The following is a 17,054-nucleotide window of genomic DNA, read 5'->3' on the forward strand; positions in this document are numbered from 1 at the left end:
ATGTTTCAATGGCTGTAATCAAATATCAAGACAGATCAATTTCACAGAAAATGAATCTAAATAGATAATCACATTCCATTGTTTATCCATTTTACATTTTTTGTTGTTTCCATACAAACATGTAAACTATTGTTTTCTTGTAGTTTTAATTATTTATATTGTATTATTGCATAATTTATGTTGATATAATTAACTCTTAAACCCCTTAATATAATTATTAAAACGTTTTGAATGGTAGTGTTTCTCCATTTTCACTGAACAAGACTTGTTCTACTGCCACAGTGTTCATATGGGAGTAAAACTGCACTAAACTCGTTATACTCTGTACTAAATGACTACAATGTACTAAACATATCATGCACACAAATACTACTCTAAGAGAGAGAGAGAGAGCGCACACACACACGAGGAATAAACGGTACTGCTGTGCTGACGCCACCACGACGCAACTCTACGTTGTAGGAAGTGCAGGAACGCCAGCTTTCCCAGCACCTGAAGTGTGGAGTTAGTGCTAAGAGTTAGCGAAACTCTGGGGCTGTAAACGTCCTCTGGATTCTGCTTTAATTGTGTTTTACAGTGTAAAACTGCAGTCTGGAGAGAGAAAAAAACAGCGTCTACTTTAATGTAAGCTGTCTCAGCGGATTGAGTGGATGTATGTATGTAGCTACGTGTGGAAAACAGAGGCGCTTTTTTATACTGCAGCTGTGTTAGTCTGAGGAAGTGAATCCAGAGAGATGCTGCACCGGCTTTTTCTATAGTGGAGACTCATGTTTAGGAATGAAATCTGTGCTTTTAGTCGCGGCTCTGACATTTGCTCTGAGAACAGACCAGGTCGGCTCTCAGAAGTGGGCTAAGCTGGCTTCAGCTCTGCCAGCTACTGCAGCGAACTGGTCGGTCGTAAGAAATGACCTGAATTTGAACACCGTGGCGGCTGAAGGTGTGCTGACAAGCAATGGAGACGAGGTACGATGTTCACGTCACGTGTCTATGGTCAACTTTGGTCAAAAACAACTTTTCTTTTCTGCATTGATAATGTTTAAAGGTTCGTGTTTTGCTGTCACCTGACCTGTGGAGCGCACTGGAAGTGGAAGTTGCATAATGACTTAAAATAACTTGTGTAGTCTTGTGTGCTCTGCGAAGTAGCAAAGACTTTCCCATGGAACCTGTTTACTGAACTGTGTTTATCTTCACTCGCTGAATAGGGTTTGTAGAGGGGATCTGACACAAATGTCATACTTGTACAACTGAATTAAAATAAAGGAATGGAGGTATAATAAAAAGTCATGTTTTAAAGTGGCAGAATTGTTAGAGCTTTGTTCTTCTAATGATTGATCCTGTTGTCCTTGTAAATTGAACAAATACCAAATAAGAAAACCTTGGTTAATTTCAGAAGCTTAAACTGCATAAGAAATGCCTTCTTAAGAATTGTTGGTGAACGAGGCCCAATGTTCTAAATTCTGGCATATGTCCTGGAGAGCATTGGCATATTGACCGCAAAACCATGACAGTATGTGATGTTGTCCGCCACCAGTGCGACAAAGTGATGAACCTGTCAGCCGCCGACCGCTGTGAGTTTGTTCTAACCACTCCAGACTGTGCATTGGAGGGCGGCTTCATTAACTATCCCTGGATCACGTTTTGCTTGTTGCCCCCTCATCTCCTGCCCCTCGCCATTTTCTTATACGTAAGTACCTTCACAGGTTGCACAGGTTTCTAAAACATCACACCTCTCGCACATGTAGGGCTCATTTATTTCAGTATCCAAACCTTCAGTATTAGCTGATACTGATACCAGTACAGTATTTGTATCTACTATTTTTCTGAATTATTTTTTGTGTGTAGTCCTGATTTTATTTAATCATATATAACTAATGTTTCACATTTCTCTTCTCCTGTCTCCTTCCCTCTTCAGGTTCTGTGGCTCCTGGTTTTGTTCTTGGTTCTTGGACTGATTGCATCAGATTTGTTAGTAATTGTCTTTTATATAATTAATGTATATGTTACATTATGTGTGTGTGTGTTGATGACGTCCTTTTACATCTTTTAAATTGGGAGTTTTATGTGTTTCGTGACAAGCCGTGAGATGGGTTAGATTAGGTTAGATTAGAGTGTTTTCTTGGTCCACTTTGGGTGTTGTAGAACTAGAGATGTTGTAGAGCTGGAGATTTGCACCATGTAGGGGCACCTGAAAAATCAGCAGTAACTGTGTGTGAAGCAGTCTGAATCAAAGTAATGTTTTCAACAGGACATGATGATTCTGTAGCAACTATATTTTAAATATATGAGCAAAGGTCATTGTATGCTCTGTAGTAGTCAGTGATTTAACTTTGTCACCTGACTACACATTATTGCATTATGTGCTCAGAGTCCACATCCATGCTGATGGACTTCATGGTTTTTCATTTGCTGAAGTAGAAAGAGGAAGTTGTGGCTGTTATGTTCACACTTAACTTTCAGTTGTTGAAATTTGGGAAAGGTTCTGCAGACCTTGACAGGAATGACAGGAAAAGTAAAAGTGAAACGTGTGAAATGTATTGATTTTTTTCCCCCTAGGTTTAGTTACACAATCTACTTGTTGTTTTTATGTACACTCAAAATGAAAGTACAAAATGGGTTGTTTGGAGGATTGCAGTTACAATTAAAAACTATTGTATAATACAAACTTATTGTATAGATTATTGTATAAAACAGCAGATGGAGATTAAGTTGAAACACACTGCAGTATGCATATAGTTTCAAAGCAGTTACTGCAGACTTTATTAGCTAAAATAATGTGTAAAAGTTTCTGAATTATAGGTTATTTAACTAAAAACTACAAAAAGCATGGGGTTCAAGGGGTTAAAGAAACATACATTGAAATGTCCTAATGGAACTAGTCATTGCTTCAAAAAACACAAAATTGTACAACAAGAATGCATATTCATTGTGTTATGCAGTGTAACAAGTACTAAGCATGTCTTGATTTGTTTTTCACCCCCCCCCCCCCCCCCCCCCGGCCAATATAGTTTTTGTCCAAATCTCTCAGCTATCTCCTCTACATTGAGGCTGACTCATAATGTGGCTGTATCCTTGAAAATGTCAAATCACAATGAAGTGATTCTGTTGTCTCTGTATCTGTACCTCTAAAAATTGCTAATTCTTGTGTCTCAGTGACTTAGTCTCTCGAGCAGTACAGCAATGTGTCCCAGCGATTGTCCTTTTTCCCTGATGATAACTTTGCTTATTTTCAACAATGAACACACTTATTTGTTATTTGCCTCCCAGTGTAATAGTAGTCTGATGTGTGTCCTGTTACTTATGGTCAGATAATTGTAAAAATGATACTTTTCAATGCTACATAGGTTGCTCATTCTTCTGCTCTGCTCTGTTCTGGTTAATCTCCACTTTGTTTTCAGACATGATTGCCAAGACGCACATTTCCCAGAATAGTGCAATACATAGTAAAAAAAAAACTCTTGGTTTTGTAAGATTGTTGTGTTTTCCTTAATGACACTGGCGTGCAGGGAGTGACATTCCTAGCACTTGGGAATGGTGCCCCGGATGTGTTCAGCGCCATGGCTGCCTTTTCTCGGCCACAGACAGCTGGTTTGGCCATCGGAGCCCTGTTTGGTGAGTATGCAAAATTAAAAATATACAACTTTTAAAATGTACAAGTGATGCACTGTTACGGTTTTCCATTCAGCTTAGGAACAACAACTTCTGGTACAAAGCAATTTACCTAGATTTAAATGACTGAACTGTTGTTTCTTTTTTTTTTATTATTTAAATTGAAGAAGCCTAATTTAATTATTTGTAATGTATGTATCATGTAAATTATTTGGCAGATATTGGTGTGAGATGATTAGCCATTTAATACTGTTTTTACTTCAGGGTTGTCCTAAAATTATAACCTGTTTTTATTTATTGTAAGATCATAGTGCTAAAAAAAAATACCAGTACTCAGAATATTGCAATAAGGAAAAAAATGCCCAGTGAGTGACAGGCAGACATACCTTGTTTTTCGGAGAGGTCAATGGAAAATGGCCAGACTGGTTTAAATCTTAAGGTGGAAGGGCTACAACAGCAGTACACCATGTTGAGTTTCACAGAATGCTGAGGCGGCAGTGGGCAGAGGCTCACCAAAACTGGACAGTTGAAGACTGGAAAAACATAGCCTGGTTAGAAGCCAGATTTCTGCTGATGTACACAGATGAGATGGTCAGAATTTGGCACCAACAGCATAATTCTTTCATATAAACAAAAAGCCAGTCAGGACTTTGAAGAATGCCATTTCACAGCCACCTTGGGGTTGTTGTCCTGTTGGAACATCACTTGTGTTTCACCATGTTTCAACCATCTAGCTGCTGAAGACTCATGCAGTAGTCTCTCTTTTTCATTATCTCATTAGATGGTACAGTGTTTTTTTTCAATTTCTCACTTTCAACCCTTCAAACATGCCACTGGGTGTAAGATTGGGCCCTTTCGTCTCATCATGAATTACGAGTCTGAGTCCAAGTTAAAAACAAGACCATGATTTCATAAATTCCATGATGTCTATCTAGTCGTTTGCTTTTAAATACACTCTCATATAAGAATAAAGTGTGGTTCCAGATTTCTGCTGAATACAGGCATACATGAATACAGGCAACACCGGGATTTGTTCAGTTTTATCAATAGCATACCCATAAATAATACCATACTCTCATGAGAAAAGCTTAGGAGACTAATTAACACACTGAGAAATGTAAAACCACTAGTTTTGTATTAATGTTATTTGCATTTGTTCTAATGTCAATTACACTGAAGCAGGTCCCTATGACCTTTTACGTATCTTAATAAGTATTCTGTATGTATAATGGAAATATGAACTGAAAGAACTTTGAAAAGACATTTTGGTTTTGTCTGAAAGGGGCAGGGATCTTTGTGACGACAGTGGTTGCTGGAAGCGTTACTCTGGTAAAACCCTTCACAGTGGCCTCTCGCCCTTTCTTGCGTGACATCATCTTCTACATGGCTGCTGTGTTCTGGACTTTCACAATCCTGTATAAGAGACAGATTGATCTGAAAGAAGCTCTTGGTAAGTATCACACTTTCATCTCTCTTAATCATTACTGATGGCTCTTTTACTTGCTCAAAGGAGTGAAGTGTAACATAATGCTGTGTATACACATCCCTTTAAAATCTGCAAATGACATGTGATTTTATTGTGGTATTGTGTGGAAGCCCTGACATTCACACTCACTTTCTTTGGATTCTCTGTCTCTTTCTGCAGGATATCTGGGTTTGTATGTACTGTATGTTATAACAGTGGTTGTGAGTGCATATGTTTATAACCGCCGGAGACGCGCTCTTCAAGGACCACTGCAGAATTCTGAAGTTGCCCATGGTAACTATGGCCTTTCTTCCCTTCAGAGTGTGGGTGGGTGTGTGTGTGGGTGTGTGTGTGTGTGCACGCATGCACACACATGCACATGTTATAACAGCGTAATAATAGAAAAAGAGGGGGACTAGAGGTACTAACCTTGTTTCCTGAGAGGGTGAGACTGTGATGGTTACATCTCTGTGTGTAACTACAGACATACAAGCTGCGGACTACTATCGAGAAAATCGGAATGGAACCATAGAAGAACATGGTAGGTCTTGCTTTTCTATCCTTTGGTTGTAATCACTGTGTGCTCTAGAATTTGTGGTACCTGTGTTAGATTCTGAACTGTGTAGAAGTGTGTGTGTGTTCTCCTAATTTCTCTTATGTGTGTTCTATCAGCCATTAAATATATGTAAGCGTATACATGTATGTGTTTGATAGTTTATTCATTGATTTGTTTTTCATTAGAGGTGGAGTATGAGCCTTTAATCTCCTTCTCTGAAACAACGAGTAAAATCTTCCTGAAAGCCATTTACCCTGTGGACACTAGGATATGGAGGAGGAGCCACTGGTCCTGGAGAGCACTCAAGATCATTCAGGTTAAAAACATTTACATTTACTTTATCCAATAGTCAGCATTTCTCACATTCAGTAATACTACACTATGCAACAGAAAGTGCAGAATGAAAAAGATGCATAATTTAGATGCATCACAAATGCTTAGCACTAATGTGTTGCTAGCGACAGTAGGCTAGCACTAGGCCTGGGCAATAAAACAGTAGCAATATGTATCACAATAGACACATCAACAGCAATAAAAAAATGTTTCAAATATATTCTAAATAAATATTCTGAAATAAAATATTTTTATCTTGATGTTGGTGGTCTCTTCCAGGATGACCATGCCCCCTTTCACAGGGCACTAAAAGATTTATCACTGAATGATTTAAGAAGGACATGAGTAGGACAGTAATCCATATTCTATATTCCATATTTCGGCAGGCTTTGTGTTGATGTGCTGGTCGTCACATCTTATTTCAGCACAGCACAACACAACAGTAACAGTCCCAACACTGATTTTATACAGACAAAGGTTCTGTCCTAAGTAGAGCTCCACAATGCTAAAAGAAGAAATGTGAGCAAGAGACAAAAGATTTTGAGTGGGCAATTTATTGAAAACAGCAATTACGGGCCTGTTTAATAGAAAATATAGGAAATAGGCTGTTCATCAGCTGATCAAAGCGCTGAGCCGCAGGATCCGACTGACTGTTCGTCAAAACACAAGACGATCCTCGACCCAAATTACTGGTGCTGACTGCAGCTCACTAACCATCAGACGGCATGTGCGAGAGAAGGGCTTCAGAAATAAAAAAGTGTCTTCAGAGGCCACGTCTCCTTCATCGCCACAAAATTGGTCCTTTGGACTTTGCAAGGGAGCACCAGACATGGGACATTAAAGGTTGAAAAGAAGTTTTATTCTCTGAAGACTTTGACGGTCCTGATGGCTTCCAACGTTACTGGCATGACAAGGACATCCCACCTGAGAAGTTTTGTACACAGCACAGTGGTGGGGGTGCAATCCTGATTTGGGGTGTTTTTTTCCTTCAGTGGAACAATGGAGCTTCAGGTTGTTCTCTTATAATGTTTCACAGGATGGGAGAATACAGATAGAAGGATCTTTGACCATTCCTCTTTGCACAATCTCTCTAAATCATCCAGCAACCTGGGTCCTCTCCTCTGCACTCTCCTCTTCAGCTCACCCCACAGGTTTTCAATGGGGTTGAGGTCTGGGGACGGAGATGGCCATGGGAGGAGCTTGATTCTGTGTGTGGTGAACCATTTCTGTGTAGATTTGGCCATATGTTTTGGGTCATTATCTTGCTGAAAGACCCAGTGACGACCCATCTTCAGCTTTTGGGCAGAAGCCACCAGATTTTGTTTTAAAATGTCCTGGTATTTCAAAGCATTCATGTTGCCATGCACCCTAACAAGGTTCCCAGGGCCTTTGGAAGAGAAACAGGCCCACAGCATCACTGATCCTCCCCCATATTTCACAGTGGGCATGAGGTGCTTTTCTGCATACTCAGCTCTTGTGTTACGCCAGACCCACTTAGAGCATTTGTTGCCAAAGGGCTCTATCTTAGTTTCATCTGACCAAAGCACATGGTCCCAGTGGAAGTTCCAGTACTGCTTAGCAAACTCCAAACGTTTGTGTTTATGATTGTGAGTGAGAAAAGGTTTTTTCCGTGCATGCCTCCCAAACAGCTTGTTGGCATGCAGATAGCGCCTGATGGTTGTTTTGGAGACTTTGTGACCCCAAGAAGCTACCATTTGTTGCAACAGTGAGCTTTGAAGACCTTTCTATTTCTCTTATCATCCTCCTCACTGTGCGTGGTGGCAAAATAAACTTGCGTCCTCGTCCAGGCTTGTTTACCACTGTTCCAGTTGTTTTAAACTTCTTAATAATTCCTCTGACAGTAGATATGGACAGGTGTAGGTGAGTGGCTATTTTCTTGTAGCCATTGCCTGACTTGTGGAGGTCAACACACATCTGCCTTACTTGAATGGTATGTTCCTTTGTCTTTCCCATGTTAAGGAGAAATGGCCTCTGTGTCACATCATATTTATACCCCAGGAAAACAGGAAGTTGTGAATTACTAATTAAATGTTCCTACATACTCTGATCAACTTCGTAAACTACTGTAGAATTGACAGAAATACTTTAATTACATTTATTTCCTAAGAAATGTTAGGGGTGCCAATAATTGTGGAACAGGTGATTTTATGAAGAATAATTATTTCTTAGTCAGGGATTTTTTTTTTTCCCTTAAAATTCACTTGAGTTAAAGGTTGGATTTTACTCTTTTTCCATTGTGGTCCTATATTATTTAGAAAAAAAATAAAATAATATAAATATAAATATAAATATAAAATAATTTAAAAATATATATTAATGTGTATGTATGTATATAATGTGTGTGTGTGTGTGTGTTTATTTGTAATTTCTTATGATTGTTCTTTTTCTAGATGCCATTTGAGATAGTGTTGCTGTTGACAGTTCCAGTCGTGGATACTGATAAGGAAGACCGTAACTGGAACCGTCCCCTTAACTGCCTCCACCTCATCACTGGGCCACTGGTGTGTGTGCTTACCTTCAACTCGGGGACCTGTAAGTGTGTGTGTGTTTATGCCCAAATACATATTAGATGTTGCTTTTTTTCATTGGATACTTTCTTTGTGACTGGGAGGTCGCCATTTTTGCATTAAAAGAGAACCTAGCCAGTGTGGCCCGCAGAGGCCTGTGTTTGCCTTTTAAGGTAGTTAGAGCACTGTGGTCAGAAAGTACCTATTGTGTATTTGTATTTGTAACTGACGGTAGTAACAACACAATTTTCTCTTGTGTTGTAGATGGTCTGTACCTCATTGAGGGAGAGTTTCCTGTGTGGTTGCTCACGGCCTTAATAGGAGTCTTCCTCGCCGGCATAGTCTTCTGCACTACTACTAATGAGCGCCCTCCTCCATACTACTTTGTAAGAATCCATGGTAACGTCTGTCCTTTTTTGAAATCATGGAGTTTGGTGTAAAACAAACATTGTTAGAGTTTTTATAACATTCAGAACACTTCATAATATGTGTGTGTGTGTGTGTGTGTGCTCTTTTCACACAGCTCTTTTCTTTACTGGGATTTGTAGTGAGTGCTCTGTGGATTAGCACAGTGGCATCAGAGGTTGTAAGTGTGCTGCACCTTCTGGGCGTCATCTTGCGTCTCAGTAATACTGTGTTGGGGCTCACACTCCTCGCATGGGGCAACAGCATTGGAGGTACGCAAGTAAAAAGAAAAATACACTACATAACAGTACAGTTTCCTAACTAACAAAGTTATGCCTAGAATTGTTCTAGTTTTTGTCGCTGTAAAAAATTATTGATTTGATTCACTTATAACTTTCACATTTTGTTTATTTTTAGATTGCTTCTCAGATATCACAATTGCCAGGCAGGGATACCCACGAATGGCAATTTCTGCTTGCTTTGGTGGAATCATCTTTAGTATCTTTTTATTGATGACTCTAAACCTGCAAAACACAAACTACCAATGTTGCTTTGACTGGATTGTTTTAGCTTCCCTAGCATCTCTAAGACAGGAGCTGGCCAGTTCCCTGACATGCACTTAATTCTCCAGTAGACCTTAACCTCTCTTCCTCAGACATGTTGTTTGGGGTTGGTCTTGGTTGTCTGCTACAGATGTTCCACAATGGTGTTGTAATGGTATGTCTGATTTGACCACATGATGACATTTAAATGTTCACCTGTAATTAACAAATACTTGATGACTCAAAGTTGAATTCTAATGCTAGCTGTGATGTATCCAATGATCTCTTTGAATTTATAAAAGCAATATTCATATTTAAAAACATTTTTACCCTTTAAAAACTAATAACTGCATGAATTCTTTATAGGTTGATCGCAATGTCAACTGAGAGTGACAATGTGTAGTACCACTCCAGAACAGGGGGTGTTATAGTTACTATAAATCACATGTAAATCATAAATATTTAGAGGTGTTGTAGTCAAGACAGAGGCCAGGACTGTAGTTATTAAACTATGTTATAAATAAAATAGCAAAAAAATAATAATAATATCAATAAATGTCATGTATGAGTTAAATTCTTACTTTTGACAGTTAAATCACCACATTAAAAAATTTCCACCAGTTTCGTATTTAATTAAAATCATCCTTTTACTAGTTGTGAAGTCAAGACCGACTAGATTAGTATCATTTTTGGGGTATTAAAATACTATATACTATATATTTGTAGTTCATTTTAATATTATTGGAAAGACCATCAACCAATCTTAGTCCACTTTTGGATCCACATTTTATGGTAAAGTTAAATGATATTATCTGCAACAACTTCTGTTAATCAATATTCCGTTCCAAATAAATTGTATTAAGTAATGAATAAGGAGCCAGGTAGGCAATCTGAGCAGATTTCATTATGTAGAGTGATCTCTTCTATTTTTAGTGTGTTATTAGGGCTTTTGCAGTGGCATAAAAACATCACAGGTGTCCACAAGCAGTTCTGTTCCACAAACACATAATGCCCCATGTAGAAGATAGTATTCCAGGCCTTGATACATGCGCCGTATGATTTGCAGTATGAATGTGAACTTGTTCTGGATCAAGATGGAGCATGTTAGGGCTGGTAACATTGTGCTATTTTCTGTGTGCAGCTGGAGCCAGAGGGCTTGCTGTGCTGGGTGTTGGCCGGATCGCTGGGTCTCTCTCTTGTTCTCTCCTTTGTGCTGGTGCCCCTGCAGCGCTTCCACCTCAGTCGAGCCTATGGAATCTTCCTTTTAATTTTCTATGCTGCCTTTCTTGTTGTTGCATTACTTACCGAGTTTGGAAAGATCCATATGTGAAGCCATAATAAAACTGACCGGACAAGTGCAATGAAGTTACTTGCATTAAACTGTAAAGAATATTTTTTTATTTTATAAGACACTTCAGATTTCTACTGTTTCAGGGATGTTACAAAGTGTGACACAACTCCTTTATGATGACATGAATGTTAAATCAGGAGAATAGAGTTTGGTTTTAATAAACACGATCCTATACCAGGAAAAAATTAATTCTTGTGGTTCTTAATTCTTTAATGATTTTCATACTGCAGTAATGCTAAAGTATGGGTAATTCTCATTTTAATAAAGAAATGCAGCCACTGAACAGGCCAAACAGGAAAACGCAGTTGTGCAGATACCACATATACTAGCCATCAATAACCAACAACAGGGTTGACACTCAACCTCAGCCCAATCTGCCTTACGGCCCTTTAAGTCTTCTTTTTAGAAAAGTGCAAGTGACTCCAGTGTACACACGTGGACAAAATTGTTGATACCCCTCGGTTAATTAATGAAAAACCCACAATGGTCACAGAAATGAACTTGAATCTGACAAAAGTAATAATGAATAAAAATGAAATGAACAAATGAAAATCCAACATTGATTTTGAACCATGCTTTAACAGAATTATTTTTAAAAATAAACTCATTAAACAGGACATGTTAAATCAAGGTGTGTCCACTAATTAGCATCACAGGTGTCTACAATCTTGTAATCAGTCAGTGAGCCTATATACAGAGCTACAGGTAGTCACTGTGCTGTTTGGTGTTATGGTGTGTACCACACTCAACATGGACCAGAGGAAGCGAAGAAAAGAGTTGTCTCAGGAGATTAGAAAGAAAATTATAGACAAGCATGTTAAAGGTAAAGGTTATAAGACCATCTTCAAGCAGCTTGATGTTCCTATGACTACAAGTGTACATTATTCAGAAATGTAAGATCCATGAGCCTGTAGCCAACCTCCCTGGACGTGACTACAGGAGAAAAATTGATGACAAATCAAAGAGATGAATAATAATACGAATGGTAACAAAAGAGCCCAGAAAAACTTTTAAAGATATTAAAGGTGAACTTTAAGCTCATGGAACATCAGTGTCAGATCGCACCATCCGTCGTTGTTTGAGCCAAACTGGACTTAATTGTAGATGACCAAGGAGGACACCATTGTTGAAAACAAATCATAAAAAAGCCAGACTGAAATTTGCCAAACTGCATGTTGACAAGCCCCAAAGCTTCTGGGAGAATGTCCTATGGACTTGACCTTTTGTCAAGGCACATCAGCTCTATGTTCGCAGACAGAAAAATTAAGCAAGAAAAGAACACAGAGAAGGCTCTGTTATGTTCTGGGGCTGCTTTGCTGCATCTGGCACAGGGTGTCTTGAATCTGTGCAGGGTACAATGAAATCTCAAGACTATCAAGGGATTCTAGAGAGAAGTGTGCTGCCCAGTGTCAGAAAGCTTGGTCTCAGTGGCAGGTCATGGGTCTTGCAACAGGACCCAAAACATAGCTAAAAACACCCAAGAATGGCTAAGAGAAAAACATTGGACTATTCTGAAGTGGCCTTCTATGAGCCCTGACCTAAATCCTATTGAGCATCTTTGGAAGGAGCTGAAACATGCCGTTAGGAAAAGTCACTCTTCAAACCTGAGACAACTGGAGCAGTTTGCTTATGAGGAGTGGGCCAAAATACCTGCTGAGAGGTGCAAAAGACTCATTGACAGTTACAGGAATCGTTTGATTGCCTCAAAAGGTGCAACAAAATATTAAGTTAAGGGTACCATCATTTCTGTCCAGACCTATTTTATGAGATTACTTTTTTAAATAATTCTGTTGAAGCATGGTTCAAAATCAATATCAGATTTTCATTTGTTCATTTTCATAGAATTTCTATTTATTATTACTTTTGTCAGATTCAAGTTATTTCTGTGACCATTGTGTTTTTTTCTTTCATTAACCGAGGGGTACCAACAATTTTGTCCACGTGTGTATGTAAAGTATGCTGTAGTAAACAGTAGTGCAATTGTTTCTCACAGCTCTTTTTAACATTACTGTACATGTTCCAATACAACTAACCTCTTCAAAGACACATATCCTGTCCATTACATTCAGTGTATTAAACACATTTTCTTACCTGTAAAATGTTACATACATTGATAAATTGGTTGATAAACATCAATCAGCAGCTACATTATCTTTGGCACCATTGATCGGTTTCCCTGCAAGATAAACACAGTTGTCCAGACCCATTATACTTTTTAAAATCATTCAATAATTGAGTGTGTTATATTGGTGTCCTTGCATAGTGCTGCAGATAATGTATCTTGGTACAGCCTTCAACAACGTTTCATCAACTACTCTGACCATCTTCTAATAACAAAGTTTACAGTACAACATAGTGCCCAGCACGATAACACTTCACACATCTATGATTAACAGCACATTTTGCAATAATGTTTCATGATTTTACTTCAATGCTTTCACCACTATACCACTAGGTAAAAGCTTCAGCAGTTGAGATGAGAAACTCTGCATACGGTTTCTTTACCTCTATGGGAGAGTGGCAAAGAACGAATAATGAAATCTCGACTACAGTTCAATCAGAAGCATGTGGGAGACTCCAAGGTCAACTGATAGAAGGTTTTTTGATCGTTATATTTGTCAGATCCCAAACCCAGCACATCACCACAAACACATAATTCCAAACATGAAGCATGGTGGTGGCTGCATCAATGTAACTCTTTCAGAGTAGTCAAAGGTGTTTTGGTGGCCTTTGTCAATTGTCATTTGTCATTAGTGTAGTCACTTGCAGTTTGAGAGGACAGCCTGCTCTAGTCAGAGTTACACATTCCTTCCATTTCTTAGTGATGTCAACCCTGAATTGATTCATTTGAAGCAGTGTTTCGACACATTGTCTCTAAGTGCGAATCAAAACTAAGGTTTCATTAGGTCACACTGTTTCACTAATCATTGATTATTTGTTTAAATTTTCACAAGTCATTGACCCAAAATGCTTTAAATGAGAGCTGGAAAACTCAAAAAGCTGGAATTTTTTGTATTCATTCCTTGACCTCTACTCTTGAATAACCTTTTCTCAAAGTTGAGTGGGGCGTTCTTTTACCTTAATTGTGTATTTATAACCAGGAATACTGATTAACCAGTGTCTAGAACTTTCAGACAGGTGTTTACAATCCCTTAAGACACATTCACTGCACTCTAATTCTAATTCTGAGAATACTAGCACTAACTGCCAAAGTTAAACTTAAAGTAGGTGCATATTTATGCAATCGCTTATTTTACATTTGTTAATGAAAAGTGTGGTCTTCCAGTTTAAGCAATTAAAATTACAATCCAATGCCACTTAGTATATGAAAGTGTGTCTGGTGTTTATTTATATTTATGATGCATCATTTTTTTCTATTTGTAGGAAATGGACATTACAAATACAAAAACAGTCCTAATGATGAACACTTGATAATCATTGTTGCAGATGCAGAATGCCCACTGACTGATGTACAAATGACCGCTTTAAGAGACACAGTTAATCCAAGAGCTGCATCCCAGTCATCTGGTACCAATGTTTACATTGCCGATGTTCAATTTTGTGAGCAAAAAAAAAAATTGTGAGCAATTTTGTGTGGAAAAAAAATAATGTGAGAATTGGAATTACTTATTTTTAAATCAAAAAGTATTGAAAGAATTGCTGATGAGAAAAAGCATCAACAAAAAAAGAACACTTGACACTTTTCTTCATATGAAGAGTCTATATGAAAACCAACAGAAACAGGACATTGTTGCTTAAACAGCTTTGGAGAAATTGTTACAATCAAAAACAAAGTAAAAAATGCAAAAATTCCAGCTATGTATTCCTTGAGGTGTTTAAAAGTTCGCTTTTAATAACTTATTGCAGTAAATGTACAAATTCTTTATTCTGATTTAACATCACCTACAAGAAACAACTTTTCAAACCAGAGCGTGTGCAAGTGAGACTGGCATAGGTTTTATAATAATGCAAAGGGGAATTATTCCTTCAGCACTCTAAAAACATAAAACCAGGACAGTACAATTAGAGTAAGACATTAAGCATGGTCACACATCTGAAGTGACATCACTCTGGTCTTACAGTGGAGAGGAAAGAGAGGTACACTACACATTTATTTCTATCACAACACACAGCAAATACAGAGAGTTTCTGCAGCTATGCATGAGGTGCGGCATGCATGATGGCACAGAACCCTTCCACAACAGCAACAGTTAACTGTACTCCACAATGTTATGGATAATGGGTCTCCTATATTATTTACATGCTTCAGTTTTCAATGTTTCAATGTTGTTCATACTGTACATCTGGATTTGCACTCTGTGAACATGTCTTTACATGCAGAAATGGATACATAAACACACTACAGAAAAAAAACAAAAAGCACAATTTGTCTCCCTCATGAGGTCAAAATTAGTATGTGCATTTTTGTCCAGAAAAAAAGTGATTCATAAATAAAAAATCAAATAAATAAAGGACAACCCCATTTGCACACCATGCTTCTCTACTAACCGAAGAAGAAAATCCTTGGCCAGTGGATGCTTCGTTGTCAACATTGTGATTCTAGCAACACCTGGCCAGGAGTACCGAACGTCTGTCAAAATAAAAGTCCCCCCCTAAATCTAAATAAAAATATTTTACGGAAAAATTATAAACTAGTTTTAGAAAACAGAGTGTAAACAACAATTTAAATGCTTATTAAGTAACTCAAATTAATAACTGTAAATAATAGATATACAGGAGAAATAATTCTATACTAATTACATATACATAAATATACACTGCTCAAAAAAATAAAGGGAACACTTGAACAACACAATATAACTCCAAGTAAATCAAACTTCTCACTGAGAAATTTGCAGCTCTGGGAAGACACATCATCATGGCCATTACTGGGCTGTGTTGTTTTGTGAAAATTACAACAAGAACACAGTTTTATTGACAGTAATCATTTCAGAATGTAAGGGGTAGCTCTAGGGCAAGGCCTCCTCCTGCCACCAGGGGGAGGCCCCGAGTCACCCCAGCTAGTGATTGAGCCCAATTTCCTACACCTGGGCAGTAGGCTATATAGGCACACAGATCCAGTTGCCCCACTGCTGGATCTTTTGATTCTGGTGGTGTGTGTATCTGTGTGCCTGTGTAGTCTCGAGTGGAAGGCTGAGTGTGTGTCACTCCCCTTCGTGTGTTTCCCTCCCGAGTCTCTCTCCCGGTGTCTATGTGTGTGTGCGCGTAGCACTCATACACTCGTGTACCAGAGGAAGGCAGGAGTGTCTGTCTTCCCTGGTGTGTGTGTCTGTGTGTGTGTGCGCGTAGCACACATACACTCGTGTTACAGAGGAAGGCAGGTGTCTGTCTTCCCTGGTGTGTGTGTCTGTGTGTGTGTGCGCGTAGCACGCATACACTCGTGTTACAGAGGAAGGCAGGTGTCTGTCTTCCCTGTAACTTCTCAGTTTTCTGGTTTCTTTTGGGAGATCCTTTTTGCTCTTCAGTTGTTTTCCCTCCAGAGTTAAAGAGGTAGCCAGTTCTCCCCTGGCGTCCTTTGTTATTAAACCCATCTCCTTTTAAGTTTCATTTGTTGGCCGTTATCATAACTGCCGCTTTGGTGAAGCGGCAGAGCGTCAGTCTCGTGACGCGGCGGCCTGGGTTCGAGTCCCGAGAAATTTTACTTTTCATTTCCGGTTTACCTGCTGCACTCTGCACTTGGGCCCGTTGGTCACGTGATCGTGGTAGCTCACTCAGTAGCGTGCCGGCCCTCCAACACGGCGGCCTGGGTTCAAACCCCGCTGTAAGTGAGCACCACATTACACAGAAGGACAAGCATGGACATTTATATGGTTTCACTGGAGACCACAATAAGCACCCCACCCACCCACTCACCAAAGATTGCAAAGCTGTGAAAGCTGTGCAGAGGGAACTGAGAAGGAAGATCAGGGAGGGGAAAGCCAGCTACAGAAAGAAGCTGGAGGAACAGTTGCAGCAGAACAACGTCAGGGGAGTGTGGAAAGGCCTTCAAACCATTTCTGGCCACACAAAGTCCAACTCCCAGGTGGCGGGGGACCAGAAGTGGGTGAATGATCTCAATCTATTTTTCAACAGATTTGATCAATCACCTAGCCCTGCCCCCACACAGACACCCCTGCTGTATCCCCACTCAGCAGCACTACCATCATGCTGCCCTCCCCCTTCTTCTTCTCTCAGAACTTTTGGCTCACAATCATCACCATCATCATCCCCTAATGGCTCATCGTCTGGCAGCATCAACCACCCATTC

At 39.2% G+C, this 17,054-nt stretch overlaps 1 protein-coding gene across 1 annotated transcript; it reads left to right on the top strand.

Moving 5' to 3' along the window:
* The first annotated feature begins 471 nt into the window (after nt 1–471).
* On the top strand, nt 472–10,975 carry slc8b1 (solute carrier family 8 member B1). Its single transcript, XM_072671266.1, has 15 exons — nt 472–963; nt 1,532–1,684; nt 1,913–1,965; nt 3,006–3,063; nt 3,504–3,609; nt 4,889–5,056; nt 5,252–5,365; nt 5,556–5,612; nt 5,813–5,943; nt 8,372–8,513; nt 8,753–8,874; nt 9,012–9,165; nt 9,311–9,391; nt 9,549–9,610; nt 10,577–10,975. Exons 1-15 carry the CDS (start codon nt 778–780, stop codon nt 10,763–10,765), a joined length of 1,776 nt encoding a protein of 591 aa, XP_072527367.1. The 5' UTR covers nt 472–777; the 3' UTR covers nt 10,766–10,975.
* The last annotated feature ends 6,079 nt before the right edge of the window (nt 10,976–17,054 follow it).

This window comes from Salminus brasiliensis, chromosome 25 (assembly GCF_030463535.1).
Source record: "Salminus brasiliensis chromosome 25, fSalBra1.hap2, whole genome shotgun sequence".
NCBI classification, from domain to species: Eukaryota; Metazoa; Chordata; class Actinopteri; order Characiformes; family Bryconidae; genus Salminus; species Salminus brasiliensis.